This window comes from Cyrtonyx montezumae, unplaced genomic scaffold (assembly GCF_038088225.1).
Source record: "Cyrtonyx montezumae isolate F1298 unplaced genomic scaffold, pur_monq_1.0 scaffold_5, whole genome shotgun sequence".
Classification (NCBI taxonomy): Eukaryota; Metazoa; Chordata; class Aves; order Galliformes; family Odontophoridae; genus Cyrtonyx; species Cyrtonyx montezumae.
In genome coordinates this window covers 15,711,077-15,726,823 of record NW_027072056.1, presented here as the reverse complement: position 1 = coordinate 15,726,823, position 15,747 = coordinate 15,711,077, and the positions used below count along the sequence as shown (strand labels likewise).

At 37.2% G+C, this 15,747-nt stretch overlaps 1 protein-coding gene across 3 annotated transcripts in view; it reads left to right on the top strand.

Moving 5' to 3' along the window:
* Positions 1-15,747, top strand: part of ATP11B (ATPase phospholipid transporting 11B (putative)) — a 52,043-nt gene that overhangs the window by 17,532 nt on the left and 18,764 nt on the right. For all 3 annotated transcript variants that reach the window (XM_065748350.1, XM_065748351.1, XM_065748349.1), the window contains exons 5-23: positions 2,934-3,041; positions 3,225-3,353; positions 3,472-3,575; positions 4,146-4,193; positions 5,237-5,301; positions 5,823-5,904; positions 7,189-7,339; positions 8,792-8,989; positions 9,265-9,423; positions 9,681-9,853; positions 10,205-10,273; positions 10,868-10,941; positions 11,019-11,122; positions 11,243-11,424; positions 12,117-12,320; positions 12,589-12,742; positions 14,115-14,217; positions 14,892-15,037; positions 15,415-15,474. In XM_065748350.1, the coding sequence (XP_065604422.1) occupies positions 2,934-3,041; positions 3,225-3,353; positions 3,472-3,575; positions 4,146-4,193; positions 5,237-5,301; positions 5,823-5,904; positions 7,189-7,339; positions 8,792-8,989; positions 9,265-9,423; positions 9,681-9,853; positions 10,205-10,273; positions 10,868-10,941; positions 11,019-11,122; positions 11,243-11,424; positions 12,117-12,320; positions 12,589-12,742; positions 14,115-14,217; positions 14,892-15,037; positions 15,415-15,474 (2,313 nt within the window). The remainder of the gene's footprint in view (positions 1-2,933; positions 3,042-3,224; positions 3,354-3,471; positions 3,576-4,145; positions 4,194-5,236; positions 5,302-5,822; positions 5,905-7,188; positions 7,340-8,791; positions 8,990-9,264; positions 9,424-9,680; positions 9,854-10,204; positions 10,274-10,867; positions 10,942-11,018; positions 11,123-11,242; positions 11,425-12,116; positions 12,321-12,588; positions 12,743-14,114; positions 14,218-14,891; positions 15,038-15,414; positions 15,475-15,747) is intronic.

The following is a 15,747-nucleotide window of genomic DNA, read 5'->3' as shown; positions in this document are numbered from 1 at the left end:
ATTTGGGAAGTTTCTGCTTTTGGTTTTTTTTTTTCCTCAGTTGAATAAAACATTTTGGAATATTTTATAGCATTTGAAATAAGAAAAGTCTTCTGAATTTGGTAGGAATCTTTAAGTACTGTACTAGATCCTGGTGAGACCTACAAACCCTTGAAGGCTAATGTAGAAAAAGAATCTTCTGCTTTCTTCAAACCATTGAGGTGAGAGGATAAAGAAACAAGCGTATAAATAAAGTGGTGGTGTGCCTAGAAACTATAATTGTTCCTGCAGACAGATAGCTTCCAGGAGCTAGCCCCTTCAGAGAGTTTGACAGTGCTGGCTTGGTAAGGCATGCAGTCATAGCAACTGAAGATTATGCAGGAGAATTTTTTGCAGTTAAAGCTGGAATTTAAATTCACCTGTTGTGCAAGGAGGACCCCAAACCACCCTGAAGTAGGGCTAAAATAAAAATAGCTCTGGCTTTCAGTCAGATTGGTGTTTGGGTCAGAGAGGAACTTAATGCTGGAGAAATCTTTGAATTGCTATTCAGTTTGTTGCTGTGGAGTTCATATATGTAGTGCCCTTTTCCAATTCAGTTGCTGTATTAACACCCAAGAAATGTATTGAAGAGCTGTCATTGTAGAAAATGACACTTAAAGCTGTATAAGATGAAGCAGATGTTGAAAGTTGGTTACAAATATTAGGGTTTTTTTTTCTTTGGGGGGAGGGAGAGGGAGGAATTGCAAGTCCAGAGTAGTCCAAAATGATCAGAGGAAAACACCCAGTGTGGTCTCCAAGCCAGTTCTCATTTTCTCTGAAACCAGAGGTAGAATAGGAAGAAGTTTTTAGGAATACTATGTGGGATAAATGTTTAACTGTAATTCTGTGGCCTTTCCAAAGATAAAAGGGAAGCCAGAGGCATTATCTGTATCTGTGTTTGAGCAGTTTAGCAATGGATGGAAAAACTGTACCGTGTTTTTGTAAGGCCACTTAACTTGGTATCCCTATCAATCCTCAAAACTTTGCTGTATTTTAATCTCAAGGAAACAGAACCTTTTCTTATCAGAAGGGCAGTGCACCTAGGTCAGAAGAAGGACATAAAGACTGCAAAATGATGCAACTCATGCTGTGTCATTTTGTTGAACTTGTTAGCTGGAGCACTTTCCTTCTCCTGCCTCTGAAGATGCTTACGCTGTCCACAGAGGAACCAAAAATAACAAAGAAAAACAGAACAACAACTTTTTTATTTTGTAAAGGTAACCTATGTTTTCTAAGGAACTTTAGGGAACTTGATGCATTTCAGTAAGTTCACAAGTATTTAGCAAAGAGGTTTATTGGACACGTGGATGTATACATGATTGCCCTGTGAATGAGAAGCAACTGCTTTGGAGAATCAGATTAAATATGTAAGTAAACTGAGAATGAAAACCGTGGCAGTGCAGCTTGCAGGCCTGTTTGAAATTTGTCCTTGCCTGAAGTACACAGATGTGGCTATATTAGCAGGACGTAAGAAATATAATCTGAGTGATTATCTGTTTTCTGTTCGTGCAGTTAAGCAACTTTAACAGCACTCCTGCATGTTTGTTTCTTTTATATAGTATTTTTTTCAACATTTTCAAGGGAGGATAAGGGACTCCTCAAAAATGCTGCAGCGGGTAAACTTTGGGAAAATGTAAACTGACTGTGGGAATTTGGCTCTTAAGAATTCCCTGGTGTGAGGTGTCACCATTGTGTTGCAGGCAGTAGGTGTCACATGGAGAAAGTGCTGAAATCTGTATTTTCTAAAGAAGGTAAACTTCAGTTCTCTGCCAAATGCCCATATTGCTCAGCTGTTCAGATTTACGAGACAAACACCCCAAGGTTACTTGATTTTCGTTGAGTTCTTGTTTTCTTCTGTCATTCACCTTTAACAAGGATCTGTAGGTACTCTTAAAGTCTTTCACGCTAACTAGAAAAGAGTCTTAGAGAGTTTCAGGGTTCTGATTTCCCAGTATCACTGTGTACCTTCTATTATGACACTTCTTAGTACTTTTTAAGGCTCAGAGTCCTCAGCTGTGTCTGTGTTAGTAGCCTTTGTGTTATGACATTCATACAATATCAGTAGCAGAATAGGAGGAGTTGGGATTATGAATGCTGTTTCAGATGGCCCTCTTTTCCTGTTTGCAAGCTTCCAGGGAAGTGATTTTCACTCTTTTTCACATATTTTAAATATAGAAAAACATTCTAGGAAATGTCTCTGTTGTTGCAAATCAGTCATAGAAGTCTTGCCAGGATGTACGAGGTGGTATAAAGTTACAGCTGAATCTCCTGCATTGACCGATTGATTTCTTGTGCTCACTCTTAGTGCTTACCAGGCAGTGCTAAGACCTGGGGGTCAGAGGTCGTGCTGCTGGTGATCCATGCTTTTAGGTTGAGTAAGCACTGTATTAATTCCTTAGGAAAGCAGGAGAGAAAAAGTGCGCCTGGATTTACTCTCATGAATGTTTGCACATATGTGCATGGGATAAAGGATGCTTAAAGAGATGCCAAGTATCTTGTAAAAAATACTGCTTAAATTATGTATTAAAAATTAATCAGTGTATAATACAAAATTAAGCAAAACGAAATAAAGAATCTATTAGAGAGACTGGGACTGAGGGAGTGACTGTTCCCCGTTTGGGGGCATATTAATCCACATAGATCTCACACTGAATGAGTGCTTGTTGATCCCTTCCAAAGAAAATGTCATTTTGTTTTATCAAGGCACAGGACAGTTGTGTTTCTTGCAGCAATTTTATTACTTGGGTAAAGTAAGTGGTTTTTCAGGTTCTTGAGTAAAAGCCATGGTTGATGATGAAGAGAAATAAGTGACTCCGTGTAAGGCCATGCAGCAAGCTGTCTGTAGCACGTTTACTTAAGAGAGATGATGCTTTGTAAATTTATTGCTTGGAAAATAAATCTGTGTGTTTTCACAGGGTTATGAAGACTGGCTACGACATAAAGCAGACAATGAAGTAAATGGTGCTCCAGTTTATGTTGTTCGAAGTGGTGGCCTTGTAAAAACTAGATCTAAAAACATCCGGGTATGTGTCCAAAGAGCAACTGAAAACTGTTCCAAAAAAAAAAGCCCATCAACTGAAGATCTTGTTTCATTATTAATTGTTGTTTTGTGATGATTCATGATTTTTCATGATGATTCATGAGCAAACTTAAATCCTTTCTTTCAAAACTTTTGTATACTTCTCATTTAAGTTTGCTTCATTTAGGTGGGAGACATTGTCAGAGTAGCCAAAGATGAGACTTTTCCTGCTGATCTGGTGCTTTTATCTTCTGATCGAGTGGATGGTTCGTGCCATGTCACTACGGCAAGTTTGGATGGCGAAACTAATCTTAAGGTCTGGATTGCTGTTATAAAGTAGAATGTAGCTAAATGTAATGTGGTTTCTTATTTTTGCCCAGGAATACTCTCTCTGTAGTTTCTTTATCTGAAAGTCAATGTGTCATGTTTTCCAGACACATATTGCAGTCCCAGAAACAGCAGTATTACAGTCTGTTGCCAACCTGGACAAACTTGTAGCTGTCATAGAATGTCAGCAGCCAGAGGCAGATCTATACAGGTATAATTTATTTTGATTTTTTTTCAAAATACTTATTTCTATCATATTGGCTATTAAGAAAGTTGGTATTTTGCTGCAATTAGTTTCAGACATCTGCTTATATCTCAGGATTTAATAATGAGTGTGAGCATTTATAAGTATGTACATACTGAAAGTTGCAAGTGATGAGTTGAATTTGGACGTTTCAAAACTAGAACAGAAACTACAGCATATTTAGATTTTCAGTTTTAATCATAACATTTATCTGTGTACCTTTCTGGTCTGAACAGTAAACTTCCCAAATTATTAAAAATTAAGTGGGCAGTGAGCTTGGACAAGTTGGATTAAAAAAAAAAAAACCTGGATGTGGTTCTTCCGGGAGATTTCAGTTCTGTGTAGGGCTCCTTGTGAAAGTTATTGCCAGTGTTGCCTTTGCCTAATTGTTCTCATTTATTTGCATTGTTAATTAAGACTAATTATTTTGAATGTTAATGACCTTTTTGTAGATATAGAATGGCTCAGTGTTTCTATTTCATCTTACACTTCTGAGATTTAGTGTAGATATATCTAATGCATGGCTCCATTTTGTAGATTCGTTGGAAGAATAACTATAAGTCAACAAATGGAGGAAGTAGTGCGGTAAGTAAAACTGTCAGATTGATGCTAAGGACATAGTGGTAATTAAACTGGCCATCAGAAAAAAAAAGTTACTGTTGAATAAACAACAGGAAGGGGTATTTTAAATTGAATATTTAACACCCAGATTTTTTTCTGTTGAGAGTAGTGTGGCTGAGGTTAAACAAACAAAAAATCAACCAACCAAACAGCAAAAACCGAACTCAGACGTTTCTCTTCACAGTGTGATCCTGTGCCATGATCTGCAGTGTGTCAGAGATAAAACTAGTGCTGTCTTTCCTTCTTTAATGTCTATAATTACTGTACTTTACACATTCTTTTCCAGTAAAGTTTCTACACGAATCAAACGTGGAAGCAGTATTAATTTCCATTTAAGATGATGCAACTGTTGGAGTAAAGCATACGATACTTCGTATGAACTTTGATTGTAACTGTGCCTTTATTTTCAAAGCACTTTTTACAGTTAACATAGCTGATCACATGCACCTATTATGGTGATGTAATAGATGTGAGAGGGAAAAGCGTGTGTAAAATTTTATCTTTTTGTGTTCGTAACTGGAACTTGCATTGTTATTTTGTCTGTCAATCTTTTTACTGGTATGAATAATCTCTTTTAAACCTGGGAGAAAATTTCAGTTGGACTGAGGGGTACAAGTAAGGCAAAACAGCTGAAGCTAAAGTAGCGCTCCAGTTGCCCTGTGGACTTGACAGGATTTGGGCATGTTGGCTCTTCAGATAACTTGCAGCTTTCTCTGAGGCAGACATTGGGAACATTGAGCTCAACCACTAGTTATGGGACTCTTGAGCACCACGGAGGGAGGATGTTGGGGTGACCAAAGGATGAAACGTTGAGCTCTGGAGCTGTGTAGGTGAGGTGTAAAGGAGTAAGAGGATTGAAGATGGAGATAAATGAATGGTGCTGGAATTATTGCAGCAGAGATTTACAGGATACATTTGATCTCTTTTCATAGGAAACTGAATGTCATTGGTCCCACAGAGTATGGAACAGCTCATTTTTAAATACTGATATGTCTATTTCTTTTTAGACCTCTGGGGCCTGAAAGTCTCTTACTTCGTGGAGCAAGATTAAAAAACACTAAAGAAATATTTGGTTTGTAGACTCTTCTTAAAACCTGTTGATGAACTGTGCTTTAATTCTACTTGCAGTGAAGAAATGGTGATAATCTTCCCAGTAGTTACCTGAGGGGATATGATTATAGATGAAAGTAATGATATTACAACTAAAGAATCTCTGAGGATATAGAGTTTCAACATCACTCTATGAAAATATTTCAAATGTTTTGATAAAGGAGTAGCTTTAATGGTTAAATGACTGATGTTACATTGTTCAAGACTTTCTCGTGAGATTCTGATTTCCATAAAGTACATATTGAAGAGCAGTACATCATAGTAATGAAACAGCATTTTAATAGGTTCTAACATTACTTCAACATTACTGCTTTTTATAGTAAAATATTGCAAATAATTACAAAGTACAGTCTCACTGTTGTACTGAAGTAAATACAAAAATTGGAATTGCCTCTTGATTTTTATTCTGTGTCTCTTAAAATGAAAAATGCCACAAGTTATGTATACGCAGAAAGCAATAACCTTTCTCATCTTCATTCCCAGGTGTTGCAGTGTATACAGGTATGGAGACAAAGATGGCATTAAATTACAAGAGTAAATCTCAGAAACGGTCAGCAGTAGAAAAGTATGTTTATTTTCTAATATCTTTCTTGCTTGTAGAATTGTTTGTTTAGTCTTTCCTCCTTAACTGAAGTTAAAATCGTGAAGTACCCTCATGATCCCACTGTTAGGTTAAAGGCAAGGGAAGAGAGGGCAGTTGGTCTGCCTTCCTTTTGTGTTATTGTCTTCTATTGTTTCTTGAAGTAACACGCAGGTTTGTAATATTTGAGGTTTGTAATATTTGAGGTTAAAAAGGATGAAGTCAGGAACAGTTAGCATAGAAGGTCTGTTTTTTCTGAGAAGCAGAGAACAGTTATTGGTAGGTGAAATGCAGTCTTGAACGAGGTGCTTATAGAAGTATTCTTCATAGCAATTGCAGCCTCTGCTGTCTCTGCAGCACTGCTGTAAGGCTGCATCTTGTCTTTAAATGGGATGGACTGAAATCTTAATCGTTCGGAGATCTTTGTCCTGACTGCTGGTATCTGATACAACAGGAATATAGTTTAGTTTCAGGTTTCTGGATAGACTGTATCCTTTAAGATATCCTCTGTAATGAATCTTGCTTCTAACTGAAGTTGTAGGCTCAGTTTTTAAAAAAGTTCTTGTTGTAGATCAGTGATAAATGTTACTGTAATAGAGATGTAATATGTTGAACTCACTGAATTATTTTAAAAGAAAAAGGAGTTTCAATATGTTGCTTTTCTTGTTACAAAAATATACTAGAGAGTGCCTCATTGCATTCTTTTGCAAACATGGAACTGATTATACTTCTGTAATCATATAAAAAACAAATCTCTAGGATGCCCAGGAAAACATTCTGTCATCAAAGAGGTAGAGGGACATTATAGAATGTTTGATAAGTCTCCTTGGTATAACATACCTTGAGTTAAATAATAGATGGGCAAGGGAAGTGTTCTTCTAACTGAGGAGGAAGGTTCATCTTTGAATTTCTGGGGTGATTGTTTCTGCTGCCACCACAGCCTCCCTAGATAGTTGGGAAAGGAGAGAATGTCTGGAAGAAGGCAGTCAGCGCTACGAATTCTGGACAACAGGTGTAATACCTGTAAGTCACCTGAGAACGTGTTCTTGCACCTTAATCTAATCTTCCTATTGGCTGTATATAGAGTGTTTATTAGTCAGGTGTTGGGTTTCTTTCCTATTGTCTGTTTGTCACATAGTAACTTTGGATCCATGTGAAACAGGTTAAAAAAAAATACACTTAACTTTTCTGATCAGGTCATATGTACGTAGTGTGTCAACAAATTAAGTAAAGTAAACTGAAATTGAATCTTTTTTGGCCTTGTTCTAGGTCTATGAATTCCTTTTTGATTATTTATCTAATAATACTCCTCTTTGAAGCCATTTTGAGTACTATTTTGAAGTATGCCTGGCAAGCTGAAGAAAAATGGGATGAACCTTGGTATAATGGAAAAACAGAACATGAAAGGAACAGCAGTAAGGTAATGTAGTTTCTACCCAGCAGTTTATCTGAGGAGCCTTCAACCACTGGATGTTGAGTGCAGTGTTGATTATGTCTCTCTCCTTGGGAGTAGTGTAGCTACCACGTGATCCACGTGCAAGTATTGTGCTCTTGTCTTGGTATTTTTGAAAGAGCTTTAGTGCCGTGTAGCTCAGCCCTTGTGTTGAAAAATTTCTTCTCTGTTACTGGTGGACTCCTTCCATTATGAAAAGCCCAAGCCTTTTGAAAAATTTTGAGTAGAACATATTTCTGATGTTCTGTATTCCAGTAGTAGTTACTTTTCTTTTGGGTGCCTTTTGTTCATCCCTTAAATGAAAGGAGGAGGAGGAGGATGCTTGTTCTTGTGTGCAGTGTGCTGCAGAGATATTGCAGTTGAGTCATTTTGGGCATTTTGTGATGCTGAAATTGTTCAGACAGTTTTGTAAGGCTGTAATTTTGCTCAGGTCTTTCTTGCCTTCTCCCTTTTTTGAAGAGATTGAAGGGGTGCATTGAAATATTCCTTTAATCAACAGTTCAGAAATGTGAGATTTACTTTGTTAGTTTTGAGTTTTGTTTTGTAATCATTATGTATTTTTCTGTTTAATTTCTGTACGAGTCTGATGTATTCCAAAGCAGTTTAGAAGCTGGCTGGAGCTGATTCTAAGAAGTAGAGGGCATTTTTGTAGCACAGAAGTGTTAGAAATGCAGTTTCCACATAAGATACAGTGCTAGAAATTCAACACTCCTTTTGTCTCCCATGGAGCTGAGAATTGAATCTGCTCACTAGTTGCCTTTTGAGCTGAAGGTTCAAATCACAAATTGGAAGACCTCTCATCAGTTTCATAAGCAGAGTAAAACTTGCAGTTAGTATGTAAGTGTTTGGGGAGGAGAAAAGAAGTAATTGGAGAATTTCTTTGATTCCAGGATAGTTAAGAATGTTCCTGTGGACTGTTAGAACAGGCACCTTCCTCTGACATGTGTAATGTGAACTGTCTTTGTAGTTCAGATGGAGAAGTATCTCAGTACCATGTTTTCGTTAAAGTGGTGGCTTCATGTTGTCAGTGCAGCTCTCACAAACTGTTTCATATTCTAAAATAACCTCAACTACAGGTATCACTGTTGGATAGCACCAAAGAAACACACACATTTTCAGATTGTTTAGCGACTTCTCTTTTTAGTACCTGCAACCTTTCAGCTGTTGGGAGTGTTCACTTGAGTAAATTTTTTGCCTCTTCTGAGTTGAAAGTATCTGCAGTATAAATTAGAGTAACCTCTGGAAAATTTTAGATCAGAAGACAAATGGGCTACGTATTTATTCTAAATGATCTAAGCAGGGAAGTTGGTCTCCTCGTGCTCTGGTAACATGTTTTTTTGTATACATTGAGAAAAAAAATCAACCATGTTTGACCTGATCGCTGCCGTAATCTGTATATTTTTTTCTTTTCTCTCATAGATTCTGAGATTTATTTCGGATTTCCTTGCTTTTCTGGTACTTTACAATTTTATTATACCCATTTCGCTTTATGTAACTGTTGAGATGCAGAAATTTCTTGGATCTTTTTTTATTGGCTGGGATCTCGACCTCTATCATGAGGAAACAAATCAGAGAGCGCAAGTAAATACTTCAGACCTCAATGAGGAACTGGGACAGGTAGAACTTCTGTTTAATTTCTATTTTCTATTTCTTTTTTAATAGTAAAGTTCACTATTACAGACTTTTTTTATTGATAGTACCTTGATACGTGATTAGTTGAAAATGAGATTCAAATATGTGATTTTATGGCCAAAATTGAAATTATTTCATGATCAAAAAAGATGCATAATGAAGAGGGAGAATTGAGTTGACAAGTGTTTTACATTTTGTTTATTTTCCTTGTAAAAATATATACTGCACATCTGGTTATTTTTGTTTTTATTTTACAAAAGGTAGAGTATGTGTTTACAGACAAAACTGGTACATTAACTGAAAATGAGATGCAGTTTCGAGAGTGCTCCATTAATGGTGTAAAGTACCAGGAAGTCAATGGTAAACTGACTCCAGAGGGCTTTTCTGAAGACTCTCCAGATGGAAATAGACATACTTTGGTAAGGCTCCTGTTTTTTTTCCTCGACATTAGGAACCTTACTATTTGTTTGGGAAAAGTAGAATATTCTGCTATTAGCATTAAATTAGAAAAGCTGAATTTTAAAGTAGTTAGAAGCTATTAAGTGTTGTTGAACAAATAATATTTATTAATAGTTGAGATTGTTTTACATGAAGCATTTGACTTTATTTTTAAAATGTACGTACAGAAGTGGGTTGATATCTAAATGCTACAAGTCTTGCTGCTTCTTTTTTACAGATGAAAGAGGAAGAACTCTTCTTGAAAGCAGTTTGTCTTTGTCATACAGTACAAATCAATGCAGATCAAACAGATGGTGCTGATGGGCCGTGGCATGCCAATGGAATAGCATCCCCGCTGGAGTATTACGCTTCTTCACCAGATGAGAAAGCTTTAGTTGAAGCTGCAAGCCGGTGAGGCTTAAGCCAAATTTACCTCCTGCAGAAATTGCCTCTTAGGGCAAGCACTTTGTATTAAGAATGATATTGAAAACATCTCAGAGAAATTTTTTAAGCCTGAGGCCTGTCACTGTCAAGTTATTGTGAAAGCATTCAGAAATCCAATTCATAAAAGCCTAGGGGCATTGTGATGTAGGAGTGTTCAGGGAAAACCGTATGAAATTAAAGCAGATGCAGTATGTTGTTTTTGAGGAACTGTATGAAGTGGACACAACTGCATATATCTTTTTTTCAGTTAACAACCAATAGGCAGTATATGTACAGTTCTACAGTGTCAAATAAATACCTATTTTCTTCTAATTTTAGGGTTGGAGTAGTATTTATGGGAACTAGTGGGGACAGTATGGAGGTAAAAAGTCTTGGAAAACCAGAAAGGTATTTTCATTTAAATATATATATATCCTGTATTCTTGTAATAATGGATTATTGTATTCAAGACAGCTTGCATCATTGCCCATAAGAATTCAAACTGAGGTGCAAGACTTGGTGTGAGTTTCTCTGTGTAATTGTATATTGTAAGTTTGCATCTTTGACCATTCTTCAAAACTGAGACTAGTGGAGTTAAAAAAGGAAGAAAAAAAAAAGCAATTGGGATGCTTATTCGTTTTTTACAGTTTGTGCTTTCAGCTCTAGAAATTCCCAGAATCAGCTGTGCTGGCAGGTCTCATATAGACATAATCCAGTTACATCTTTAAACTTTTCTAAAGTGTTGTCGATAATTGTGTATCTGCAGCATGTCATACCATCTTACATATATATGTATATGTATACAGAGTGATGAGAAGAACTAATTGCAGAAATGCTCATCAGAACGGTTGTAGCCCAACTAAGTACTGTTTTTGAAGTCTCAATATAAAAATGTCACTTTGGGAAAAACTCTGGGGATAAGTGTGGGTTTGCAGTTGTAAGCAGTTGCATTTGGATGTTTATTTCTAAAACTGCATTCTCTTCTGTTAAAATAAAATGAAGGTACAAGTTGCTTCATGTTTTGGAGTTTGATCCGAATCGCAGACGAATGAGCGTCATTGTAGAGAGTCCCTCAGGTAAGCGGTTAGAAGGTGCAGTTGAGCACTTCTTCACTAGTAGGTATTCCTAATTCCTGTTCTGTTTTCCTTTCCAGGGGAAAAGCTTTTATTCACAAAGGGAGCGGAATCTTCCATTCTTCCTCGTAGTAAGAGTGGAGAAATAGACAAAACAAGGATACATGTTGATGAATTTGCTTTGGTAAGTGTAGTCATCCTGCCCAGCTGATTTCTCTGGTTCTTCTGTGACTTGAACAAATTGCAAGTGGCACCTTGTTTAGACCAGAGCCTAGTCTGAATGTAGTCTTTTATTTTCTCGCAGAAAGGACTAAGAACTTTGTGCGTGGCATACAGAAGGTTCACACCAGAGGAATACCAAGAAATTGGCAAACGCCTTCATGAGGCCAGGACTGCCTTACAACAACGGGAAGAAAGATTAGCAGATGTATTCAACTTCATAGAAAGGGATCTGGAATTGCTCGGGGCTACTGGAGTGGAAGACAAGTATGCAATGGATTTTCTGCAAGCCGCGTTCAGAAACACAGCGTGTTTAGGATCTATAGCTGTATTTTGATACAGGCCATGAAAAGCTGTCCTGCCACTGCCAGAAGTTCTGTGCTATTTTTGTTTAGTTTGTTTACCACTTTTTTGGGTTAAGGAGCATTAAAAATATATGTTGTACAGACTGATTTTGGCAATGTAACAGTGGCATAGTGAGCTTTATTAGGAGACGTTTCACGCGTGCAAAACAAAATTGGAATGATTTTAGTAAGTGTTAAACTCGATAGCTAATGAAAACCTAGATATGTAGCTAAAATGCAAGCAGAATGTTTTGTAAGTTAGGGTGTATTATATGTTGGAATGTACAGATGGAGCAGTTAAAATCTTCTCATGCACCACATTAGTTAGTATTTGTGACAAACTGTTCTAAAGCTTCTCAAATGCAGTGATAAATGCTTAATTTAAATTGAGATGTGCTTATTAGAAATTTTTAATTGCCGTACTTAGTAGTATCGAAATTCAGCTTTCATTTTGTGAAACCTTTTGCTCATAACAGAATGTCATCTACTAGACAGTAGTTCTTGAAAATTCTTAATTGACATTGGAAATGAAGTCTTAAGTCATCGTGATGTTACGATGTGTGTTCTTGTTCTCTAAAGGCTTTGATTGATTAGCTAAGATTTTTTTGTTTCTAGACTGCAGGAGAAAGTCCAAGAAACTATAGAAGCACTCAGGTTGGCTGGTATCAAAGTGTGGGTTCTGACTGGAGATAAACATGAAACAGCTGTTAGTGTCAGTTTATCATGTGGACACTTTCATAGAACCATGAACATCCTCGAACTTGTACAGCATAAATCAGACAGTACATGCGCAGAGCAGCTGAGGCAGCTAGCCAAGAGGTAAAGTATCCGAGGTGTCATTAACCCAGTGATGACCTTGATTTTCTGTCCTTCTAAAGTGTTATGGTAATCATTTGTGTGTGCTTAATGCGTGTTGGGAGGCTTTGTTTTTTTCCATTTCCCTCCCTCCTGCCCTTTCATAACAGACTTGAAGAAGCAGTCTAACAGATGAACTTCTTTGCTTATTGTGTGGGCAGCTGCATAGTTCGTAACAAAATGGGAGGTTTTCCTTTGCACCAATACAGATGGACATTTTTGTACTCAATAGGATAAAGGAAGATCACGTTATCCAGCACGGACTGGTTGTGGATGGGACCAGCCTCTCTCTTGCACTCAGGGAACATGAAAAACTGTTCATGGATGTTTGTAAAAACTGTTCTGCAGTGTTGTGTTGTCGCATGGCACCGCTTCAGAAAGCAAAGGTAAGTATGGATACAGTCAGCAGAGTCTTGTACTTTTATCCTGCTGTCTTAGGGGTAGGGATTTGTGGAGGTGGTTTGTTTCTGGTTGTCTGGCCTTTTACATGGCTTTTGACTTCTTTTTCTATTCAGTTGGAGTAGTTTCCTCAGAAGTTAGTTCGTGTGTTTGTAAATATTTGGAAGTAGGCTGAGAAGAGAGTCCAAGTGCTGCCACAGTGAGTTGGAATAAGAAAGTTGACATTTAATCAGCCTCTCATTTGTTTTATAAGGCAGTATTTATCTTCGCTGCATAGATTTGAGTTGCCTGTTTCATTATACCTTATAACATGTGAGGGCTGAGTGAGGAAGGAAGTTTATGGCAGTTTGTTCTAACCTTGTATTTGGTCATCTGCCATACTTTGTGAAACGTATTCCCAGGTTAAGATGGAATGCAGATCAGTATTTCCTTCATCTTTTTTTTTTTTTTTAATTTTACTGCTTGTCAATATATGGCCAGTAGACTCATCACCCACATTTATATTTTTGCATATTTTGTGGCTGTGATGCCCTTTGAAACACAGAATCATAAAATCAGAGAATGTCTGGGGTTGTACAGATCACCAGGTTCCAGCCCTCTGCCCCAGACAGGGTTGCCAATGGTTAGATCAGGCTCTAGATCTTGTTGCACAGGGCCCTGTCCAGCCTGGCCTTGAACACCTCCGGGGTGGGGCACCCACAGCCTGTCACAGCAGCTCACCACCCACTCTTTGGAAGAACTTCCCATGGAATCTAATCTAAATCTCCTCTTTTGGGGAGAAAAATATACTATTTTTCATAGATGGGGATGCCTCAAAGAAGTATTCTGGCATTGTCTCGTGAGTCCCCAGGTGTTCTCTTGCTTTATTAGTATCTTTCTGAATTCTGACCTCTTGCAGTTGAAGATGTGGAGTTGTGTCTCTTTTTATGTGTAAGGAATTTTCAACTTTAATGAATGTGCTTTGGTTATACCCTTTCCATCCTTGAACCATGTTTCTTCTTTCTGCTGGTTAATGTACTGTTTGGTAGTTCATCTGGACCTTTAAAGGTCCCTTCCAACTCTAATAATTCTATGAAGAAGCTGTGAAAGAACAGCTGAATATGAGGGAGAATGTTATGGGAAATAAGGTAAAGGCAGGCATTATATTTAAGTAAGACTTGTAGCCAAGAGCAAGCAGCTCTTCTGAAGAAGAAATGAGTTAGCCAAAGATGTTCCTTACCCGTGTGTGCCTGTTGATAAAATGAAGTAATTACCCAGGTAGATAACTGTTGAAGATGCACAGCAGTTAGTAGCACAGTTTGTAGAAAGTCTGTATGATTCTAAAAGTTACTGCCTTCTTTTTTTTTTCTCTTTTTTCAGGTAGTGAGACTGTTAAAAACATCTCCAGAAAAACCTATAACATTAGCAATTGGTGATGGTGCTAACGATGTGAGCATGATACAAGAAGCACATGTTGGCATAGGTAAATTATTTCTGTTTGAAAAGATAAAGGCAAACAAGATGACAATTTTAGTAATCATTTGATGGTGTATAGTGTTTACGAATAGATGAACTTCTAGCACTTACACATCTGAGAATAATTGGGCATGAACTTGAGCCACCTGCTGTAGCAGAGTGGTGAAATTTAAAATGCAAAATTGTTTGCTTTCAGAAGTCATAGGTTTGTTGTGAAGTCTGTGGGTACTCAGAGGACATGCTAAATACTGTCCTAAGAACTGCAGAGAATCTCTTTAAGCACAACCTCAGAAGTGTTCTGCTTCAGCTACTGTAATTGGATCTCTCTTATTACAGTCATTGCCAATTCCTAAGTTCCTGAGTAAACTTCACATTCAGACCTTTCTTTGCTCAACGCTTCCACGTTTTCACCATATCTGTATCATTGCATTAGTATTATTTGTATCTAGACAACTTAGATCTAGACAACCTTTCCCTCAGTGGTGTTGTGAATGATCTTTTCTTTCATGCTTATTGAAGTCTGAATAATTTTCAAGAGTAAAAAACCATAACGATGGTTTTAGATATATATTAGATGTTGATCAGATTGTATGTAGATTAATCTTGTTGCTGTTCATAAAAAATAAATATATATGTATATATTTTAATGTTTAACCTGTTTTTTGTTTCACAATTATACAGGAATCATGGGCAAGGAAGGAAGGCAAGCTGTAAGAAACAGTGACTATGCAATAGCACGATTTAAATTCCTCTCCAAGTTGCTTTTTGTTCACGGGCACTTTTACTATATTAGAATAGCAACCCTTGTACAGTACTTTTTTTATAAGGTAAGTGCTCTTTGTGTGTGCCTGAGAAGTTCATAGAAAAATGCGTATCGGTTTCCCAGCAATAAATTTCAGATTTAACATTTTGGGAAACAGTTGAAATACCTCTGTTGATGCACGTTTCAGTCATATTTTTTTCTTCAAGCAAATAGGAGTTTTTAACTTAGTAATTGTTAATTACTTCCACTGGAAATAGGTTTTAAGTACCTTGATAAGTTTACCTGGTCTCAGGAATGGGTATTGTTCCTCTAGGGTTCTTGTGTTGGCCACCACGCCACATACGTGTTTTCCAGACACACATTTTTACTAGCTTGTAAGAGTTAACAGTTCTTTCTCATATAGTGGAGGATTAATTGTTGCCCTCACTTCTTGTTTTTCAGAATGTGTGCTTTATTACGCCACAATTTTTATATCAGTTCTTCTGTTTGTTTTCACAACAGGTAAGTATTGGATGCCGTGCGGCTAGCTAGAAGTGTACAAGACAGTAAATAATTAAAGGAATGGGAAGGAAAACAATGAAATAGTCTTTCCCTCTTAAAGAAGAAATACGTTTACTGTTTGTTTTTAACATCTGTTTTATTATGGCCAATGCTTTGGAATTCGTACAGAAGAAACATCACTCATAAGATGATTTTTTTTTCTTTAATGTGACTCTGTAGTTTAGCTTAGAGACTCTGTAGTTTAGCTTAGTGACTCTTAGTTTAGCTTTTTGC